Below are 24,164 nucleotides of genomic sequence, written 5' to 3'. Positions count from 1 at the left end.
AGGTGTGTTTTGGTAGCTGATTGGAAGCAGAAACTGCCATACTCCATCACTGAGAGAACAGTGACCCGATACAACCTAATTAAATCTTACGGATAAGCTCCCCACCAGGTGCCGGTAATCGAACGGAGAATATTAACTCTTTACTGGTATTTTCCTTTCAGATACTCAACGTGAGCTCTCCAGGTGTCCAGTATCTTGTAAAGGACCATGCAGATGAGACTCTGTAGTTCTTGTTACAGATACTACACCATCATCTGCAAGTTGTCTTAAAGTGCAGCCTTCAGAGAGACAACTGTCGTGCCGCTTACGTAGAAGTTATACAATAGTAGACTCAAACACGAACCTTGTGGAAGGCCCATATAAGAGATCCTTCTAATTGCAATATCTCCGTGAGCAAAGTTCAAATGTTTCTCACTAAGCAAGCTGTATAAGATGTTGTTCAATAGAGGAGGCAGATCCCGGGAGTGCAACTTACCTGACAAAACCTCTTTTGAGACTGCATCAAAAGCTTCCTTTTATGTCAAGAAACACTGACGCCATTTGCTCACGTTTTGCGTACGCCATTTTTAACTCCGAAGACAGCAAAGCAAGACAATCGTTTGTCCCTTCCCAAGTAACCAAAAGTCACATATTTACTTGAATAAAGTCTTTGAAAGTTAAATATTGGCTGACAAAAAGAATCAACTGCCCAATTCCCTCGAGTGAACTTTATGAACTCATTAATTAACTTGAAAGTTGCAATAGTGACTAATATGTACGTTGTATGTGACTTATTTTGCCCAATTCCCAGGAGTGAACTATATGTACTCATTAATGAACTTGAAAGTTGCAAAAGTGATCTATATGTACGAGAAACTCAAGCCACGTAAAGGGCACTATTAGCTTATCGGAGAATTTTTTTTTAACATTTCAGCGATCTACACTAAGTTTTTCGCTTATTCAAAACTATGAATGCTGGTATTATACTTAACTTCCGCCCTTAACCCTTAACCGTAGTTACCGATCATCTGATTTACTCCAAAGCATGATTTGAACTTTGTGGACATTTTTGACAGTGTTTACACACTTATCCACCATTCACGCACAGATATTTTTTGAATAATCAACGTTTTTGTTAGCTATCAATTTAATGATGTAGGATTCTGAAGGAAACTGTGAAAAATTATTTTTTCTATTACATCGATAGTATTTTTCATAGGTAGCGAAATGCTGTCAAAACTTTGGATGCTCGATTACTAGGAAATGAGCTATTAGCAAAAGAAAGTGTCCCATTTCCAAAAGAACTAAGCTTTATGAACCGATGCCAAAGGTGCAATTGAGATAGAGAGAGATTTTTTGCTCATTTTACGATTTTTTGGAAGCTGAATTAAAAGACCGCTGAAAGTTGAATAAAAGATCATTAAGACTTGTTTTGGAACTTTAAAGTATCAACTTAAATTTTAAGCTGCATAGAACGCACTTCATACCAATGATGGGACTGAGTAAGTTTTTTTGTACCTGTTTTATGGGACTTTTGATTGCTTGGGTTTGCCCCTGCGGAACCCAAATTGAGTATTTGAATCTTTGAATTGTTTCCACCCATTTATCCAATCGATAAACACAGAAATCAGTTCTCCAAAACTTCAATACGTGTTTTTTTTTTGTTTTAAAGGACTTCGGATAGTTTTAAAATTAAACATACGATTTTACAAGTTGACTTGAGTTGATTATTATTATAACATTCGTTCCTAAATCGTACACGATACAAAAATACGAAACAATAAGTCTACATAATTGTAACTTTTTATACCGAATGTGTTTGTTGGTGTGTCTCTCTTCCTTTTTTTTTCTTTACAGGTTTAAGCAAGGCAATACTTCAAAGCTGATAAAATAACATATTTGCACTTATCTAACTTAGCAAACACAAAAAAGTAAAATTCAAACCATATCGTCCAACAGCGGGTATGCCTTTCTTCTTATACTCTGTTCTAATTCACTGTCAAGAATGTTGATAATCCGTATGTTATTGCTATATTTACACTGAGTCAAATTATGGTTTGCGATAAAAACTTCTACTCATAGTTTAAGTTAGCTTTGATTTCAAATCATATTCGCTCGATTCTGAATTGATCTTAAGGATATAATGAAGTCTAAAAACGGTAGTTTTTCCATTCATTTATATTTTCTAGCTCCCTGATCTTCTTTTTTGAATGATTATCTTTCAACAGTTTAAAAAAATTGCAATCGTACATTATCGTTTTATAAAAGACGTTTAGATAGTTTGTGATTATTTGTTGCTTGTTTATATAAAGTGATTTTTGATATGGTATTTTTCTATAGAAATAGTTTGCTCTACGATCCCTAAAAATGCTGCGTATCAAAACCAGTTCGTGTGTGTTCACTTTGTCAATATGATTCAGTCAGTGGTTGATTGTGCTGTTTCAATTGTGTTGTCTTAAGCCTATTCCATTCTGGCTCGATTTGTAAATTGTCAAAAACTACAAGGTCAGAACGCTTGTTCTTAGAACATTTGTGTCTTAGAGTAGGCAAGTTTTAGTTGTGTGTTTAATTTTGAGCGCATTTTCGCAAATTTTTGAGCGGGGTTTTCTGGACATGAAATTCGTTGCAAGGGACAAAACGTTTAATCGTATAATCCGTGACATGACAAATGAAAACATCAAAGTATTGAAGGTTTTTGTATAGGAATGCTTTTGCTCTAAAATTAATATTCCACAAAATAAATTTTAAAAAATTATTGTAGTATGTTGACCCAAAATGGAAAAGTCAACGGTAATACTATCTCTGCTCACTGCTGTACTGAGCAACCCACATAGTCATAATTTTATTATCAGTAGACAAATACGGGAATAGCTTGAAGATCAAATTCTAAGTGTTTTAAACATTTAGAGTTTTCCTCACTTGTATGAATGTATCTCAGAACCAAAATCAATGACTCACTTTCATTGATTAGGTTTTTGTTTACACACCTTAGCTAACCTGAGCTTGTTGAACATTTTGTTTGGAATTGTTCATTCGTACCTTCAAACGTACAAAAAAGCTGAATGAAACAGCTCGAATCGCACCTTGTTTGAGGCTCGCGCAGTTCGTTATATTTTTGTTTTATATAAATGATGAGCTGTTGATTCCAACCGGGCGATAACGATTGCTTTCATGTAGATTACGCAAACGACGATGATTTAGTAACGTCCAAGCCAAGCCGAGCCGATATCGATTAATGCAGTCTGTTCGTACTACATCGCTAAATAGTAGGGCGCATCTCGAATGTTGTTTGTTTTCGTTCCATCGAGAGTGATTTGGGTTTTGATTATACAAAAGTAAATTGAACCACCCTAACGTAAATTCCAATTCCATGCCTCAAAACAATGAGTAGTCTTTCGTCGCCTGTAAATAGCAAAATATCTGCCAAAGTACATAACGTCCGGGCATGTAACTCCCATCTCGAGCTAGTACAGCGATGATATAAAGGTCAAACTAATTTAAACATTATCCACAATTAAGTGACACCTTAGCGTCTGACGTTTTCCTCGTCTTACCGAACATACATATGTGAATGCATGAATGAAGAAGCGTTCTGGTGCTGATTTCGCCCCTCGGAGACTTCAACTGGATGATAAGTTTTTTTGTTGCTATAAAATAAATCGTTCCTGACGATTTAATTTTGGAAAATTTCGACTGGTTTTTCTTAACAAGGTTAAGGTCCTTGGACAAAACGACCGGTTTAAACCCGAAAAGCCATTTATCACTAGAACGGATCTTATTTCGGTGGTCCCATTAATATAAAAAGCCAATTTAGGGCCTTTAGGTAGTGAATTGGAGGAATGTTGTTCATCAGATTATGGTATCGTAGGACAGAACACCGTGTAAATAAATAGAGGCGCATTAAATGTTAGGGGGACAAGTTCGCGCGAATAAATTTTCGATCAGGTCCTTCTAAGAACTTTTAGGACAATTTCATACTTAGGATCGTTTCATAAAAATTGCGTTTTATTTTACCTGGGAACTCTATTCCATTAACTTTTTTGTTTACCCAAAATAATAATTTCCTTCTCAATTTTCTATGCTCGATTGTGAATATAATGCACTCCAGACTCAAGGCTATCGGAAAATAATTTATCCTGAAAACCTTTATTCAGCCAATATGGAACTTTGAAGGCATGCATTTAATTGAATATGGATTTTTCGGTTGCTAGTGTATGCATCAATCGTCATCCGCTTCCATATCGAATAAGGATGAAATTCCACTAAAGGGATTGTAAAAATAACGCATTCATTATATCATTCATCTTTTTGAAACGTACATCAGTACTAAGTTTTTCGGTAAGGAGATATATGTATTTCTTTTAAACCCTTGGCCCTAAAAAAGTTATGGATTTAAGCAGTTGGATTATTTCGAAAAAAAGAATGGTAAAAATTTTCAGCTAGTTCCAGTTTACAGTTCAGTTCCAGTATGGAGAAATATTTTAAATTTTCTGGGAAATGATCCCTCTGTCGAATTTTTTTCTAGGGAATGGTTCCCCTGGGGAAAAAAGAGAAATAGTTCTTTCTGGCGATTGAAATTTTGGGTTTTTTCATTCTGGGGAACTGTTTTCGGGGAAAGGAGTACAACCCATGTTTATAGATATTAAACTAAATCGGACATATGGTTTTCCAGTAAATGGTACTTCCGCTAAACGGAATTCCGGTAAACAGTATACAATCGTTAGCATAAATTATCCCTATTTTTATACCGATTTATTACTAAGATGTGTATTCGAAAAAATGCAACACTTTGTTCTGTGAATAACTTTTGAATGCATGGATGGAAATTGATGAAGCTACCTAGTAATGTAATGTTTACGTGTACAAAATTTGGTGACAATCTATCAACTGTTTTTGAGATAGCGTGCAATTCTGAAGTTCATTGACAAAATTATTTTAGCTGAATCGAGAAAAATCCAGGAAAGTTCCAGTGGGAGACCCATAATTGATGAAAATAAGCTAATCGACTAAAATTCACATGGTAAATCGTTTAAGAAATCTTAAGTCTTAGATGATCCAATAGTGAGCTTAAGTTTGAATAAAAGTGAAGATGATTGATTCCATGAATGAGAGGAATGTGAGAGGTTTTTTCAAGCTCAATCCGAAAATATCAATAACTGAAGTGATAAAAAAGTCAAATTTGTTAAAAAGGCAAAAGTCAACGGGTTCGTCTAGCTGACTCATACATAAGCCTGACTTCATTTTTACAAAGTAGATAAGCTACCCACCGGTAAATAAACAAATTACGGTGGTCAAATCATGAGCAAAATATTTGGACTGCTTGTAGGGAGATATTTTGAAAAATTTCGTAATGGACAGCAAAACGAACTCTTTAGCGGTCACCTGGCAGGATTACAACCAGAAATATTTCGTTAACAATTCCCGCCTGTGTTTCCCGGGGATAAACAGGGAGAAAAAATTGAAAAATTTAATGTCTAGTAGGTACTCGAGGAGGCTAACGATCTGTGGAAATTATGTTGTTTTTGTGCCGAAGTATGCTCCATACAAAGTATATAGTATATTGTTTTTGTGCCGAAGAAGGACAATCGTCTAAATTCGACATGCATTATAGATGACGCACGTGCTGCCCAAAAATTAAAGTCAAAAAACTTTTCATTGGACGCTATTTGAAAAACCATTTGACAAAACATCACAAAAATTTGCACATGTAAACATTACGGTACCAAATAACTTCGCTGAAAATTTCATCAATTTCCATCCATGCATTTAAAAGTTATTCACAAAAAAGGGGGGCATTTTTTCGAATATACACCTTACATAGTTAAATAGTAGGTAAAAACTTCAACTTGAATGGTGCCATTTTTTTTTTGGTTTTGTGATTATTTTACAATCATACTAAAACAAAGGAACAAATTTTTTATGATCTATTTCCGATGATTTAAATATAATGTAGAGTAATTTATCTAATCAATGCGGACTTTTCATAAAATTGTTAGCAGCATCGACTAAGAACATGTAGGTATTATCGAAACTGTAAACTGGCTGTAAATAAAATATTATTGATAGTACCTAAGAGCACCTGTATCCGTGGTCCAAACAGCCGGTTTAGACCCAAATTCCGACCCAAGCAACCGCATCCCGAGCAGACTTTGATGCCTGAATTGATAGCAAACAGTCACCAAAATGAGCTATCAATGGCAAAAAGATAGCACAATTTAGTATCGCATTTTTTCCGATGGCAAAATTAGGTTTCATTGAAGCATCAATATGTCGAAAGATGATGCCTAACCAATACCTGAAAGAGTCATTGAGACCAAAATGAAAGCACTTTTTGGTTTTGTTTTTTTTCCAAGATAACAAGACAAGGCATTTTTAAGATTTATTTATTATGATGGAACAGAAAAGTGAGATCAAGATGATAGCATGATTTGGTTTCCAATTTTTTGTAAGGGAAAATAAGAATTAATTAGAAGTTAAAAATTAAATCGAACTGAAAACAAACAGTAAATTTGTTCGTTACAGGAAAAGTGATCACATTTTTTAGTGTTGATTTTTCAGTCATTGTAAAAAAAAACGTCATTATTTTGGAAACTGAAGTTACGCAGTGAGTGCCCTGATTTAGTGTAGTCCTCTCCAAGTAGGGGGCCGTGTACACACCGCGTGGGCAACTTGGAGAGGCGGGGGGTGTGAATGGAAATGTCCACGGAGAGGGAGGTAGGGGTTTGGGTCATGTCCACCACGTTGACATACTTACTTCCAAAATATTTTATAAAGGTGAATAAATATAAAGATGTTTACATCAAAATCTTAAAATTGCAAAGCTTTCCAGTTTAAGTTAAAGTAATCAGTGATAAATATGGTAATTTAGAAATCAATTATTTTTAAATTATTTTATATCAGAAATGCTTATTCGTTTTTTTTAAATCAGCCATTTCAATAAAAAGAAAACCAAAAATAATTGTTTTCTTTCTATCAAATTAGATTTAGAGAGAAAAACAATTCAAATCTGCCCACGTGGACACCCAAGGAAGGGGGTAAGGGTTCGCAAAATTGCCACGCTTGTCTACGGAGGGAGAGGAGGGGGTCGCATTTTTCTGTCCACGTGGTATCTGAACGGCCCCTAGACAAGAACATTTTGTTAATATAATATTGTTTCTTTTTATCAAGGGATCACAAACTTAATTAAAACATTGATTTGCATTGTAATTAGATTTTATTTTTTTATTATTGCATGAAATTTCTAAAATCTTTAAGTTATCTGGTCAGTATTTCAAATCGTAAAAAAGAAGTTTCTACGTGTATAACGTCGAATCGAACGAAATGGTTATTGTCAATTATATTCAACCTACTATTTTTTTTTGCTTTGTGATAACGTTATATTCAGAATCATTATTCATTAAATAAATGTTTTAATGTTTTGCAATCTTTTAAATTTTAGTCCGTTTTTGACTGTTTTTTCGCAAGCGTGTAGTTGTATCAAAACAGCTGTTCTGTTTGGTGAAAAGATTAAAACAAATCGACCGACGTTATTCCGGGTCGGGATCCTTTTATTCTCCGATAGTTTTGAGTGATTTCCTCGGGTATCTGTGTGATTTGAGTTATTTCCTCGGCCATCGTATTTTGTTCATAAATACACCTTCAGGTGGAGTGTTTGGATTCTATTCCGCGGTGGAGCTGGAGGAACCCGCCAGCCACTATAAGTTTTTTTTAAATTTTGTTTATTTGGCTCCTGATACCGATGATGCAGATCGGTTACTTTTAACAGCCTGGATCTCATCGCATTTGAGGTAAGAAGATGAAATTAGCGTTAAACAATATTAGGATCCTTTTGGAAATCTAACTGGTGATCAAATTTACTGTTTGCGCATTTGCTTGCAGGTGGTTTAAGACATTTTCGATCGTGCCGGATTAGAATGCTGGTGGTTTTCCTACCACTAATGAGGCAGCGTAACATAATCAAACGAAGCAAACATGGTAATACTTGTTACAGAAGCAGCAAGAAGAAAAAAACAGGAAAGGCTGTTCTTTTCCTGATTGTCATGAGTATTTTAGTACGATGAGTAAAATTATCGCCGTAGAAGTTAACATTTACATTTGTATTTCCAGTACCGGTTCCAGAAAACCTAAAGTTAGCCAATATCTATCCATCTCAACTGAACCAGGAAAATGGGTTCATTTAAAGTTCAAAATCTTTTCCTACCCGATGACGAACAATCTGCTAAAATTAGTGCCGAGAAGATATCCTTAGTAATCGATTTGAACGGAACATTAGGAAAGACGTAGGATGCCATCCAGTTGTTTCGAGGAGCTTTGAACGATACTGGAAAGGTTCTGGATCAAGTTAGTTATACCAGCTAAGGTATTCTATTTACGCAGAACCCGAATATGCAAAAAGCGACCCAACTAATCAACCTCACTATAATACCAGCCGTCTAATGATGACCTCAATCTTATTTAGTGAACGAAACTGCTCAAAGGAATCGAGACATGTTGGACAATTTTATTTTAGAAACCGGTGAGTTATCTTCAATTTTTATTATCTCATCTTCACATAAGCAAACCTATAGACATTTTATACTCTGTCTGCTTTGCTTTGCTTTGACATAATTGATGGAATCAACGCAAATAATTTCATTCTATTTTTAAACATTTTTATATTCATATCTACAGTTCTTTAAAACAGCATTCAAATAGAGTGTGTTCTAAAGGAACAATTATGAGTAAAAAATAGGACTAAACGACTCATTACGTCCAAATATATTTGTTGAATTTGTCAATCGAAGAGGAGGAAACATGAACCAAAGGCACCGTTTTTGATTCAAAAGCAATAGTGGTGTACGCACAAAGATCTTTAACTTTGCATATGCAAAATTTCATGTTTCATGCATTAAGTTCAACAAAAGTAATTACACTGCATTCATAACTCTTGTATTGCCCTTTATCGCTTTGAACAGTTTTTACTTTTCATTTCTCTGGAATAGTAATTGACACATTGCGGACCTAACACGAGATATATTGAAACTATATTAATTAAGAGAAATGAAATCTGGCTGAATCATTATCTTAAATCCCAATCTACTTTTTTTCCTTGGAAATCTAAATTTTTATTTAAAATCTAGATAGTTTAAAATTAAGTTCTTAAATTTTGATAAGAGAAAACCTGAATGTGTTTACAGAAGTAAATCTGTTAATAAGATCAGAATTTTCCAGAATCATGAATTAAAATATTTTTTTTTTAAGTATTCCCGAATAGAACAGAACCATGGTATCACATTCTTTTTCCATTGAATTTCAATGTGACCATGAACTTCATGGTAAAAACAACATCCGGCGAGCGTAAATTTTTCAAGAGTTCACAATTCCAAGTTTTTCGTGTAGGGCGATTTTTTGACAGCCGCAGCTCGTGGGACGTTTTTTTTCTCTCCGCAATCATTCTCGGTCGGGAGAAGGGTTTTCGAAAGTTTTTTTATATGTTTTAGAAGGTTTTTTTAATATGTTTATTCAAAGTGTTCGGAGATTGGCGCAACGGTAAGTTAAAGTTAAAGTTAACAGGAGACAATCATTAATAATATTTTATATTCTAGCAACAAACACTCTGCGGATGGCACAGGTTCCGGTAGCCAATGGATGACGGGATGCGAGCCTCAAAGCAGTCCAGTGAATAATTAATTGTAAGTAATGTGTCAGGATTATTAGAATAAATAATAAATGTCAAGAAATTTATTGTTTTTTTTTTTGCTAAAACAAACATGAAAAAATGATGACAGAAAAAAACCGAGTACAAAAAACCCACCATAAGCAAAAATTTTTATTACAGCGGTTTAACAATGAAAATCATCGGATTTTCATGATTTTACTATGAAAAATTGGAAGATGCTACAACAATGAACTTCATATTTTTGGGCTTCTCAATGTATGGAAAATCGCCATTTTTTTCATGGTCACGCTGCATAACAATACCCCTTTTTCATGGTTATTTTCGGCAAAACGATGAAATGTACGGTCGTAAACTATGAATTCCAATGTGTATTCACGGTATCGTGGACGATTATAATCATGGTGTAAACCATACAATTTATGGTTTGTGAATATGGAATTCATGGTGTTTTCACGGTGCAATCCTATTCGGGTTTACATGGAATTGCACATAATTAAAATTTCTTTTTATTTGTTTTATTTTCAACTATGATCAGCGAAAGCGAACTTCACTCTAGGTCAGATCAAACTTGGTGAACTTCTACACAGCAAAAAATTTCTAAAAGTATACGAAATCTAAAACACGAGTGATCTATTTTTTCACAAGTATAATCATAAAAAGATGTAATTTTCCACTCATTTTTATGTAATTTTAGTCTTTTCACAAAAAGCGAATAAAAATAAATTGTTATGGTATAATTTTACATTCCATGATGTAAAAATAAAGCGACCAATGAAATTTATATCACAAGCAGTGTAAAATTATATCTGTTTGATTTAATATTGACTGAAACTGTTGTTTGTGCCATTTGTCAGTCGAGTCATTTTTCGGGAACCGAGTGTCTTCATTCTAAGACGAAGCTCTCTGGTAAAAGTGGTAGATTTTTAAGTTGAAAACAAACGAATGATGTTATTGAAAATCATTATTTGTTTCTCGATTACAGCGACGGCAGATTTTGAAGGGGCAGGGATCCGGAATTTCATTCCCAGGAGAGGAATTTGCCTGAACAATTCGGGACATTTGCAAGCAAAATCCATCCTGACCCGACCAGTGACGTAATGACATATGGATGACGTATGGATCCGGACTCTGACAGTCCGGAACGGGATTCCCTTTGGCCCCCCACTGCGGCTGACAGATTAGAATATCAGCAGAATTAACATCTTTATTTTCAACAGTGCCCCAGCCTGGCGGTCCTCTTGATGGTGGGTGTTCTTTTTTTCTTCAATGTTTGTTTTTTAAAATAAATGTTTAATAACAGTAAACTATAGTGTATTTTTCTACTCAAACGATTCATAATATCCTAATATTTCATAAAAATTTCTAATATTCCGAAAAAAAATCTAAAATTTTACATCGCTGTGTATTTTTACACGACAATATGCTGTTCTCTTTTCGTGCATCGTTTTTGGTCTAAATTTACACGCCTCGATGTAAAGATGATGTAATTTTAGATCATAAACGGTGTTCCGTTTTCGTGCATCGTTTTCAATCTAAAATTACACGAATTTTTCTTGCTGTGTATAAAAGTTGCTTATAAAATTAAAACCAAACATTAGTAAAAAAAAATAACCGACATGATAAACGTTATACACGCTGCATAAGTAAAGGCGATTTTTAAAAGGTTTAAATATGTACCTCATATTATAGCTATAGTATTTCCTTATGATTGCATAAATACAGGCGTTTTTTTTCAGGGGGGATTATTTATCCCAATACAGGTGATTTCAGTTATTTTTTTTCGGGATTTTCATCCCTTAGGAATAATTTTGCCATAAAAGTCTGCTCGGGTTTACTATAGAAGCGCCTTTGTGAAGACAATTCAAGCATTGTTTACTTTCGTGTACCTATATTTGCACGCGATGTCTGTACAAAGGTTCTTAGATGATTAGTATAATTTCAAACGTTTACTGTCTGGGGAGTCCCATCCCGAACATACTTTTACGGTAAAATGCTATCAGAAATTTTTTGCTATCACGCCTTAATCATCAAATTTTCGCTCATTTTGATTGGGTAGGGTGATACACAGCAAAAAATGAGAACCAAATTTTCATACGTGAACTTACTACGTCGTTTTTCAAAAGTTTGAGTTTAAAAGCATATTGATGCCAAATTTTGCTATAAAAGAAATTTATTTGATGCCTAAAATTGGCATGATTATGCTTTCCAAGCTCTCAGAATTCGAGGTGTAATTGAACTCTCAGTTTTAGCAAAATTAGGCATCACTTTGCTAACCATGTATGGAAATTTGTGCTCTCATTTTTGCTGTGTACCACCTTATGTCAAGCAAAATGAGAGCAAGTTTGGCTCTCAAGGCGTGATAGCAAAATTTGCTATAATTTTGCCATAAAAGTCTGCTCGGGATTGGTGATCCATTATACCAGTTTCAACTCAACTTTTTTTAGAGCTTGTATGAGGATTGATCCAAAACTGATGAGATTTGGATCCAATTTTACGCTGGGGGAGGAAGACTGAAATTTGCTGTATCGTTTTCTGTATCGTTTTTTTACTGTTCGGCAAAAAGCCAGCAATTGTTGAAAAGATTTGTAATCGTTCAAATTTTAACTTTAGATGATCAGATTCGTGTAGCGAGTCATGTAACTCAGTTGTTTAGCTGCTAAATTTAGATTTAGCTATTTTTAGAACAACTATTAATCAAACCATTTTTATTTATCAGCTTCAAAACTTTGGCGAAATTTGAGCGACTCAATACGCCTAAAGGTGCATTTACAGTTCTTTCGAACGTGAAAATGAAAAAACTTATATTCTTCAAAAACTCGACTATGCTGCATTTCATGGCTGCGAAACTAGGTGGAATAGATGCGGAATGGTTGAACGATTATTTTTGAACTGATTTCCTTGTTCGAAGCCCTTTAATCTTAATTTTATTTCAATTCCCCCGATTTTCACTGCGGAATATTTTTTCCGCGTTCACTGACATTCCGCTCGAAGTGTAAACGCACTGAGCGAACGTGAAAACGGAAAACGAACAAGAGTGGTGAATATAAATTCCGCGTTCATTTTCACGTCCGAATGGCAATGTGCATTCTGAAAAAAATTTCACCGATGACGGAAAAATTTTTGCTTCATAAAAAATTAGTTTTTTTTAATTTGTAAGCACATTTGAAGGCAATTAAAGGCTTAAAATACTACGAGTTTGAAATGAAACGCATACGATTTTTTTTTTTTAACTTTAAAACCCGCTTGGGCATCATTTAATTGCACCTGTTGGAAGAGTTTCTCGACGAATAAATGTACATGTTGGAAGAGCTTCTCAACGAATAAATGTAAATGAAGATCATCGAATGGCCAAATTCCATTGAAATAAAAAAAAATAGATTCCGCTTTGTTCAAATGTGTGTTTCAGAAAAGGTATGGAAATAATAATGAAAATTTATGAAATCATTCAAAAATAATGTGTTTTAAGGAGAACTGAAAAGCAGAAAAATTAACAAACAAAAGATAACTGATGCATTTTAATTAAATAAAAACCTTTTCAATTGTTTCACTAATTAAAAGTAATTTTGAAATTTTTGTTTGTCAATTTTTAATCAAGAACAAAAAATGGCTATCTTGTAGAAGTTATATTCATAACGTCCTTTCAATAAGTTTTTCAAAAGAAACGAATCGCTAAAGCTCGTTACTCCTTGATCGATAAATACTTTTTAGGAGTACTTTAAATTCATAAAATTTAATTTAAATTCATTGTATTCAAAGATAAAAACTTTGGGATTATTTGATTAAATCAATCGTTCTCAAAGCTGAATATGTTTTGAAGAAGAACAATATGTTTTTTTGAGAAATTTGAATTTAAATTTGAGCATTGGTTCGACAAGTATCGATCAAAACATTGGTTGAATGATCTGTCATTTTCCGATCGAAACCAATTTCTACCCGCAGTTGAACAAACCTCTTACTAATTTTGAAGATTTGACCGATTTGACATTTCACTGCGGAATATTTTTTCACTGTGGTGAGTTCACGTTCACGTTCGAGTTCGAGTTCACAAGAACTGTAAACCGGGCTTAATCATGCAAGAATTTGCCAGAGCGAAACAAAATCTAATTAAATCATTGTTTTATGCAAAACAAGTGCTTTTCAGCATCAAACAAGTTTTATTAAAATCACTGGTTAAGAAGGTAAAATTTCGAACCTTCGCACTGGTCGGTAGATTGATGAGAGAAATTTGACGTTTGTAAGATTTTTTTCTTTTTTTAATCAGTCTTCCTCCCCCAGATTTTACGCAGTTCTAAACCGTTTGACAGTTAATGGAACACGAGTGCAGTTGCCAGTATTTTCATTGGATCGGATCTAATTTCTTTGGTTCAATTCTTGTATAAAGTAGACCCAAGAATAGACCACGAATACAGATGCCATAACAATGACATCTTGTAATATTTCAAGAGACAAAACCATAACACTTTGATCGTCATACTACTGAAATATGAAAGAGACAGTTTTTATGAGGAAATTTAGACAATGCATATTTTGCCAATGTGAATTTTAATCAATTTTCGAACTGTGGGTGTAGAATTTGAAAAACAATTATAAAGTTTCAGAGATACAATTCTTTAAAGAAAAGAAATCACACCATCACCAAATCACCGCTTCATTGAAGGAGGACTTTTTGGTTTTTTTTTTTTGCAAGACTGCAAACTGTTTAAGAAACAACTAACAAACTATACTTTTTTAGAATGATTTTTCAACTTATTTAAAGAAGATTGCCCTTGAAGCCAAATAGCAGATAAAAAAAAAATTAAATCATATTTGGATTTGACACTCCTCAATTCTTCGAAATCAGCTCATAAATCTTGGCACTGTGGAAAAATGGAAAATTGTGTGTGCATGTGTTATCAGTATTTCAACAGAATGTCATTAAGAATAGTTACAATTTATAGAATTTGTTCAAAATCCTTGGTAAAAATATATTTTTTTAAATTACCAGTAATTTATCAGTTATTAAGCCGAAACAAGTATAAAATTATTCTTTTCTGAGCCCGTCTCCCGAGATCTTTCTGAAAAATCCGAGGGGGGGGGGGGGGAATGAATAAAATTTAAAAAAAAAGTAATTTTCATAAAAATTTTCTGAATTATTGGAATATTCAAACTATTCCTAAAGAAAACACAAACCGTAAAAAATGGGACTGGTTTTGCCTTCCGTGCTCGTCATTTTATATAATTTAAAGTAAAGGTCGATCCCGATTATACCTAGACTCGATTATCCGGTGTCTCGAAAGTCCCTTCAATTTTTTTTTCTGTTAACGTTGGAACTAAATGAAAAACCAACAATTTTTTTCTCGTTCGGAAGAAAATTTTACTACAACTTAACTGCCGTTCTACGCAAGAGTGTCCCATGTGACTTTTGGGTCATTTTCAGTTTTTTGCTGGAAACTGCCTCTTCCAGTGTAAACTTTCGAATAGAAACGCTAAATTTTGATCAAGGTGGTTGTCAAGAATGTCACATTATCTAGATGAAAAAAATCAATTTTTTGAAAAACCGCTTCTGACACATTCCACGCGCTTGTACCGCTCAAAAGTGATTTTTATCCGTTCGCGTATCAAAAAATCTCAAAATTGTCTATAATTTTGATAATTCAAATCACACAAAACCAACGGAAAAAAGAGAAAAAAGTTTTTTTACACATGTGTTAGATGATTTTGAAAATCAGTTTTTTTGTTGAAAAAAGTGGTGTTTTTGACAACTTTTACAAAATCATTAATTTTAATATATGGATGATTTTTTTTCGGAAATATTTTTAGTATGTTCAGAAGCCAAAAAACACGGCTTCATTTTGTAGAAAAAAGAATTTGTTTATATCCAAAATAGTTGGTTTGAAAAGCGAACAAAAACAATCGCAAATGAGTGAATTCACGTCACAAAAAAGGGAAGTTTTTAATTTTACGAGAAAACTCTGACTTTTTTTGAAATAAAAAAATGAGATTTTCTTTAAAAATGATAAGACGATTCTGAAACACTAAAATTCATAGAAATCGATTGGAATCTAGCTGAGTTACAACAGCGCGAATGAGTGAATTCACGTCACAACATTTGATTTTTCGTTAAATTTTATATGAAAATGTGCTCTGAAAGCTGTTTTGACCCTCCAGATGGTCGGATTTTGACAAATCGAGCATAATTTTGTTGATTTTTTAATAAGTTCATTATTTTCAAATAAAAATACAAAAAGATTGAAAAAAAAAAAATTTTTTTGTGAATCTTAAAATAAAGACAGTAGTTATTTTAACATATGATCCCTCAATATGTTGCTATTCAAGTGCCAATCGAAATAAGGAAAAAGTTAGGTGCAGATACTAAAAATTTATGACTGTAAAAGTCGGAACAACAAAATATCGTTTTTGAAAGTGTACATAAAATTTGTAGACTCCAAAGAATGGTGCAGTATAACCACAGTATAACTTTATATTTCGTGACGTGAATTCAGTCAACTACCCTGTTCTGTTTGAACTGAGTGAATTCACGTCACAACTTCAAATCAGCGTTGTTGTTCAATCGAGAAGCTCCGTACATCAAGTTGTGGGTAATTGTTTTCTTCACAACTCATTCGAAGACACCGATATTCTATTTCCACAGAGAGAACAGGAATTCAAAGATGTATGTACTAAAGTCCGAAATGGTTAATTCTAGCGTGAATTCACGTCACAAAAGTAATTAGTCACAACAAAAACAACTTAAATTTTAAAATGACCAAATTATATTCATTTTGAATTAAATTCAATTTGCGACCGTTTGCTACAATTTTTTTCATTTTCAAGTAAATTGGTTGACTTCTAGAACGATAACAGTTCAGAAAAGTCCGGAAAAGCGATTTCACGTCACGGTGGAATGTGTCTTCTGAGATAAATTGAGTTGAATTAAACTGTCAAACCTATAATGTTATCCAATGTTGATGGCGCGGGAAAAGTGGGAGGAAGAGAAGGAAAGAACCTTTAATGCGTTTTGTTTTTAATTGAATTGTATGGGGCTTATGATATAGCTCAGTTGGCAAGTCAGTTGCTTCCTGAGCCGATGTCCGTGAGTTCGAGCCCAAGAGTAAACATCGAACAAAGTTGTACCGGAAAAGTTTTTCAATAACTTTCCGCCAACTGCAACGTTGATAAAGTCGCGAATGCAATAAAACAAAAAAAAATTGAATTGTATGTCCTCATTATGAACAAATGCTTCAGAAGAAACGATGCAGCTCTGATTTGATAGGATAACTCAAAGATATAGTTAGCGAACTTCACTTGATTGCTAATCAGACATATTTAATACGAGCGTTTAAAGGAAGAAAAGTTGTTTTTTTAATACTTTTTATCACCTTCGAAAATTCGTCACACGAAGCATTTTTGACTATAACTTCCAGGTTGTCGTAGGAAATGTAACTTTTTTGACAGATTGCATTGTAAATTTATCAACATGAACTATTTACTACGATTAAACTGTCGGTGGAACCTAAATTTAAAAGAAAAACTGAAAATATTGTTTAAACTTTAATCGCATTTTTCTCCACTGAACGTTTTTGCACATGGGGCAATCTTGCTTGGAACGGCAGTAAAGGAACATCGGGAATAATCTCATCTTTTTCTTTCATATCGCTAGGTGGATCCTCTCTCCGCTTTAATTCGCTTTAATTAAAAATCATCGCCTTCATAAGATGAAGAATCTTTATCGGGATTCAAAACATTTTTCACAGTTTCTTCATCATGCATCACGTCGAACTGAAAGTCTTCTACTTGCAATCTGTTAATCTGTTCCATCAATTTTTTTATTTAATCGATGTTAGCCGCCCTCTGATAACAACCAGCGGGATGTCTACCGTTCTGTAAAGCGATCTTCCTAAATTTAAATGGAAGATGCTTGAACTGCATTGTGCTGCATCACATGCCTCAGCAATCTAATACATTGCATCTTTAATATTCATATGCTTATCATTGGGGCAAAATTCTCGTGAACGATACAGAAAACTTCGCATCAGCTTCTATCGATAACTAGTTTTGGTCGTCTGAATAATGTTCTGATCCATCGGCAGAAGGAATGCCATGGTATTTGAAGGAGGAAAGAGGCTGAAATTGACCCAACTACAGTTAGGATATCTTCAGCTTTACAGTGGGCTGAACAGTTTCTGATACTAGGACGCTTCCATCGGACACCTAGCGTTTTTTACAAAAGAAATGATTTTGGGAGCAAACACCTTCGAAAACCACTTCTTGGAGAGTTTACGAGCATTACTGAATTGCATGAACGTCACTTATTCGTTATGGTCTTTTCTTCCTGGCGTCGGAAGTTGATCTATTGAAATCTCAGAGGCAAATCTTCCGAGGAAGCCTCTCTGATAAAGGGTGTTAGGATCAAATTCACCGTAATTTTTCTAATCATTTATATAAAAAACCTGACACCCCTAATTTTGTAGGTATGTGTATACCAACCCCCTGGCAACTTGACGTTTCCCATACAAATCGCGTGTGCCAGTTTTTTCTGGTTCTCTGGTTCTGTCAAATCGAAAATCGAGCTACATAACGGAAGGACGCATATTGAAATATGTTTTCTGTAACTGATTCAATAACTAAAAAAAAGTTTTGAATTTGGAACTTTTAGCTATGTTTTATGTGCAGTGAATCTGTTTTCAATAGTTTAGTCCAAGAAAACGAGTAGAGCGGTAATTTGTGTCCTACATACGGTATAAAAGTTCTGGGCTGCTTTAAATAAATTACTGATATCCGGCAGATTTTTGGGACAAGTTTACTATCCACCGAAACTGTTGAAGACACTCAAGCACAATAAATGCATCAGCATCAATCATTAAGTGATTGCCATAAGCTGCGATGCATATGAAAATTTTAAAATGACAAAACAATTACATTATAGCAGAACTTTTGCCTTTTTATAGAAATACTCTTCCTACACAATATATAAATCGGTAGAATATTGAATAAGATTAACAATTTCGGTTAAAACTTTTTTTTTATTCATTCGAAAGTTATGAATTTGCCTGATTCGCACCACATTTAATTGTATGCACTTTCCATATTCATGACTCAAAAAGTATGTAAACAAGCGGCACTCATGCGACATCTACGATTTTGAAACAGACACACGAAACTCGACCGAACTGTCAAGTTGCCAGGGGGTTGGTGTATACAATGATGCTTCTATTTGGATTTTGACATAAAATCTTTAAATCTTTAGAATTTCATTCATGCGTCCTGAAAATATAAAGTACACGCACGCAGAAATACGAAAAACGTTGAATGTGGCGAATGCCAACCGTTACAAAAGTAATAAAAGTGTTCGGGGAACTTTTGTCGACAACTAGGAAGCTTTAATCTGGAGGAAATCGAAAGCTGGAAGCCGTAGTGACGAACAAAAACGTGACTTTCAAGCGCAACTCCAACCACTCCGTTCGTGATGTCGCAAATAAGTTAGGAATATCGTCAACAATCGTGCATGAAGCTAAAAACGATCCGAACTATCGACTTATCCGGAGGAAATTACCTCAAATCGCAACGATAAGCAAAAACTAACGGCAAAAACAAGATCTCGAGAGCTTTATACGACATTGCTGGCAAAGTTTGATTGCGTGGTAATGGACGACGAAACCCACGCCAAGGTAGACTTCAGACAGCTTCCTGGACAATAATGTTATACAGCAACCGGAAGGGGAAAGGTGGCAGACATTTTCAAGCATATTAAACAATCATAGTTTGCCAACAAATATCTCGTTTGGAAAGCTGGCAGTACCTGTGGCTTGAAAAGCGAATTTTTTGTTCAATCCGGAAATTTACGTGAAAGAGTGATTTCAAAAGCGTTTGCTGCCTTTCCTGACGAAAAATGACTGGTCTGTGCAGTTTTGGCCAGATTTGGCATCCTGCCATTATGAAACAAGGCCATGGCCTGGTATGCCGCCAACAACATTCAGGTTGTTCCCAAGGATAAGAACCTTCTCAACATACCAGAACTTTGTCCAATCGAAAAATATTGGTCGATAGTAAGCTCCAAGAGTAAACATCGAACACACTTGTACCGGATAAGTTTTTCAATGACTGTCCGCCAACTGCAACGTCGATATAATTCTGCGAATGCCATAATGATGGTAAAACGACTTTAATTGAAACAAAAAAAATACTCAAAAATAATCGCAACTTATCGCGATATATGATGATGTTTTCTACGATTGCAGTCTTCAAATCATCTTAACGTGATTGTTTACTTAAAGCGGAAGTCCACTTCTTCCAATCATAACTGTTTCTCGAAAATTTCCAAAAAATATGTGGAAAGCATGCATAAGTGATCTTTTTTGTTACACTGTCATGTAAAATAATTATCCTTTGTTTTTTTTTCACTAGCTGACAGATTCTATCTGAGATAATTTTCCTTGAGGTCATTATTCATCATTGAATTGCATCTGAATTGATTCCAGCACACAAAGGCTGCTTCAAGCTGGCTTTCAAACTGTCGATGATTGCGTGAGAACAGAACTAATTATGAAAAATCTCGGAAATTCAGTTCCGTATTTTAATCACTTCCGATCGGATTGCATAAAACACAGTATCTGCATGAAAGGAATAAAGGTTGAAAGTTAATGGAAGTGGAATGATTCAATAATTTACCTGTACCTTCACATGAATTAATAACAAAATCCGTTGTGTCACCAAGTAGCAAAAACAAAATTTACTTACTTTTATTACTAGATTACATTGGACTTAACAACATGTATGTAGCTTTGAACTGAATCGCAAAAAACATGCCTAACAGATCCGTCTATGTTATCGTATTATAGAGCGCAGCACCATAATTTTCAATCATTCAACTTCACAACTGCAGCTGGAGTCGCTAATCAAACTCAGGCGCTAATCTTCTGTTTGCTTTTGACAACATAATTGAAAATTGGCAACGCCTGTTCAAATTATTATCAGATATTTTGGGAGCCATTAATCAGAGAGTTTACTTCACCTTCGGTTATGTAATTAGTTTCTTTTTAAATCAACTGGGCCCCAAAACCAACTGCCTTTTCAATGAGCGCCCGAACAGCACACCTCGGAGTCTTCGAATGCGAACAGATTGAGTATCGACAGAAAACGTGTGCTTCTACTCGACTATACATGAGCAGACCACACAAAGCTATAAATCGTGACTTGATTAGTTGAAGTGCACACGCTAACTTCGAATCATCTTTGCAGCGTACGTACACACAACTGCTCACAGAAAATTAACTTATACGGTATTCTAACCGTATTGCTAGATTACTTTAGTTGTCTAACACTTCCCCATTCAGACCAAATTGTCTACCGGAAAGAACGCAAACGGTAGCGAGTGCATACAGCTCAACTATCCGGCCATTTTCACAGTGCAACCAGAAGATGATCCCCTTCTGGAAGGCAATTTACTTAATCGAAACAAAAGTGAAAGCATCAACGTTATTCTTCATTCTTCGTCGCTCTGCTTTTTTTATTACATGGCACAATTTATAAGCCCTCAACACGTTCGTCGTTTGACGATGGAACTTTAACGGGAAATCGTAGATGAGTCATCCATTCTTTTTTTGGCTTTTGGATCTCAAGACATTTGTATATCAATAAAGTTTTGGTTAAGCCAAACAGGTTTTTTTTAATGTGTTTCATTTGATCATGTCACGGCATATACAATAGGAAAATAATAGACACGTTAAATTGATATATAATGCAAGAAATTATCTAATCTGTGGGAATGTTTCACTATTGGACAAATTGTCGTATATTGTGAATGTTGCACTTGAACTTAAGGTCACCTTAGTCTTGGACAGTTGCTCCCAGGGTTCGTACTATAACTACACATAAAACATGGCCCAATTTCTCGTCACTACTGCAGCTTTGATAAAAAAAAATGATAAAATATTTTTCTCCTTACCGCCGAAAATACACTTTCAATCATTTATCTTTGCCACAATCAATCTTGCCTGCTTCGTCGTTTGAAATTCAATTCTTATCGTTAGGGGAAAAAATGTCGAAACCTTATCATATTTTTCGTCGCTCCACATGACTTCGCGTTCCTTTGCTTTTCTGACCAAAAAGTCAATCGTTAGTTGTAAGGCACTAAATTTCACAGCCATTTTGGCATTAGTTTCACTCATGCATTCGGGCACACAACGAAAACCTTAATTTTCACGTTTCAAGAGTCGCCTAGCTGCCTTGATGAGGGGTGTCAGCGTTCGCAGTTCCATGCAATCCTGTAAAAATGGGTGCTGCAGTAGTTCATCGGCTGACGCTCGTTGATCGACCTCGACCTGTAGACAGCGATCCAGGAAGTCCTTCAGATTGTCCGACAGTTTGTCCCAACTTCTTACGTCGGGCCTTCCGTTTGCAGCAATCAAATATAGAGCACGTAAGGGAGCTTGATTCAAATACGGCGGTTGTCCTTCAATCATTTCAATTGCCATGATTCCCAAGGACCAGATGTCGACTTTCTTCCCGTACTGTTTACGGGTAACTACCTCTGGTGCCATCCAATATGGAGTTCCAACCATCGTTTGGCGTTTTTCATCCTCCTCGATATTAGCACAGAACCCAAAATCAGTCACTTTAACTGATCCGTCCATTCCTAGCAGGACGTTGTCCGATTTTATGTCACGATGAATGATTCCTTTCGCGTGAAGGAAACTTATTGCTTGCAGAACTTCCCGACAAACAGCTGCAATTTGCCGATCTTTCATAACCGTTTCAGTTACCACATCTGTCAGTGGACCTCCATCCATGTACTCAAGAATTACCCACAGCTGATCCTCAGGCTCCAAATAGTAAGCCTCCAGAAAATTGACTAAGTTTCTATGGTTGAAATCTTTTAGCACGTTGATTTCATTCAGGATGGATTCTTTGGACGATTGACTTTTCATATCAATAGTTTTAATTGCGACTTTATGATTAGTATTGATGTCAAGTGCGATGAAGACTACCCCGGAAGCACCTTTTCCAACTTCGACAGTTTTTTCATATCGTTCTAAAGGATTGTTCAGATTGCAAATTCGTTTCAGCTCCTTGTACACCTGGTCATCTGATTTTGGAATTCGTGCATTCTGCTCCTTAGGTCGGAGTATCAATTCATTTTCAGCATCCAAATCTACCTTATTTACCAACTCATAGGAACTCTTATGACTATCGAGTGCGCTATTATTGCTATGAATTATCATTGTGTCTTTATTGCCCCCTTCCATTAGGTTCAAATTTTGAACGCCCTTATAGAGCTTACTATGTGGATAATTTGTAGGTTTAGGCATGATTTGTGGTTTAGGTGGTAATGTCATTGATTTCTTGGGCAGAGGGGGTGGTGGTGGAGATACTTCTGAAAAGTTCTCATCTCCGCTGGTATCCAACGATTCCACTGATTTGTGAGCATTTTTTAAGTCTAAGAATTGATCAATTGACTCCGTCTCTTCGTTAATTGCATCTTCGGTGATGAACGGTTTGAATGGTTCGGCCTGTTCTTTCTTTTTGATAGAATAGTTGTAAAACTTGACTGCCTGGTAGGCTGCTTCCGGGTTTTTGCTCTGTTCATCGTGAGTGATAGATGCATCCATAAGGCGAATCCATGCTTTTGGAAGACCCTCCAAATCTCCAGTAACTTTATTCTTACTGACATGTATGCCATGCACCACGTCCGTGGGAAGGCCAATCTCGGAAATCTTGTTGCGGTCATTCTGCTTCGGACCTTTATTCTTACCAAACATCTTACCGAACATCTTGACTGGGATTTATTGTTTTACTTTCACGTTCACAATTAAGCTTATTCACTTTTGCGTTCCGCAAGTCAATACCTTCTCAAAGCTCTTGATAAAAATTCTCCATCAAATCTTACACGAAAAGTTCCTCCATCAACCAAGAAGAACAATGAAACAGGAGTGGCTACACACTCTTCTTCTTCGCGCAGCAAATTCTTCCACAGCGCAGCCGACAAGATTTCCGTATCTTTCACCGCTCGATTTCGAAAGCACTGGCCACCGGTTACGATCGAAAATAGTTACTTAACACGTCACCACTATCCGAGATCACTTTTAATCGACTTACAAAGCAAATTAAAATCATGGACGAACTGAAAAAGCGATAATTTTTTACCCGACACATAAGGATAATTCTCCAGACATACTTCTCGGACTGGCTCGAATGAATGACGAATCATCAGAAACACACGACTTGAGCCAACCAACACTCGCAGCAAACATTTCACCAACACTCAAACCGGCCATGATGCTGTGTTTATGCTCAACGTTGCTGCGATGTTTTATTTCACTGTTTTTGACAGCCAGAGGCAAGGTAAAACTTGGTGCAGGTAATGCGAATGCGGTGCAGCATTGGTATTGGTGTTGTAGGTTATGTAGGTAACTTTTTTTTTAGTCATATAAACGTATATTTCAGGCCTTTTACTCATAAAGTTTTCTGTGCCGAGTGTATCCAATTACATTTAGGTATTTATTTATTTAATTTTGATTATTGTTAGTAAGGAAAAGGGGGCCGTAATAGT

The 24,164-nt window shown here is 35.2% G+C and overlaps 1 protein-coding gene across 1 annotated transcript; it reads right to left on the bottom strand.

Moving 5' to 3' along the window:
- Positions 1 to 1,692: 1,692 nt before the first annotated feature.
- LOC129751030 (serine/threonine-protein kinase PAK 3) lies at positions 1,693 to 23,800 on the bottom strand. Its single transcript, XM_055746275.1, has 2 exons — positions 20,354 to 23,800; positions 1,693 to 20,226 (listed from the first exon to the last, which is right to left on the bottom strand). The coding sequence occupies exon 1, from the start codon at positions 23,383 to 23,385 to the stop codon at positions 21,808 to 21,810; it is 1,578 nt and encodes a 525-aa protein (XP_055602250.1). The 5' UTR covers positions 23,386 to 23,800; the 3' UTR covers positions 1,693 to 20,226; positions 20,354 to 21,807.
- Between the last annotated feature and the right edge of the window lie 364 nt (positions 23,801 to 24,164).

This window comes from Uranotaenia lowii, chromosome 3 (assembly GCF_029784155.1).
Source record: "Uranotaenia lowii strain MFRU-FL chromosome 3, ASM2978415v1, whole genome shotgun sequence".
Taxonomy (NCBI): Eukaryota; Metazoa; Arthropoda; class Insecta; order Diptera; family Culicidae; genus Uranotaenia; species Uranotaenia lowii.
Note: the sequence above shows the minus strand (reverse complement) of the source record. Positions and strands in the feature narration are given on the sequence as shown.

What these genes read in the sequence shown, in the direction of transcription:
- LOC129751030 (XM_055746275.1), bottom strand. Translation starts at nt 23,385, where the DNA reads ATGTTCGGTAAGATGTTTGGTAAGAATAAAGGTCCGAAGCAGAATGAC.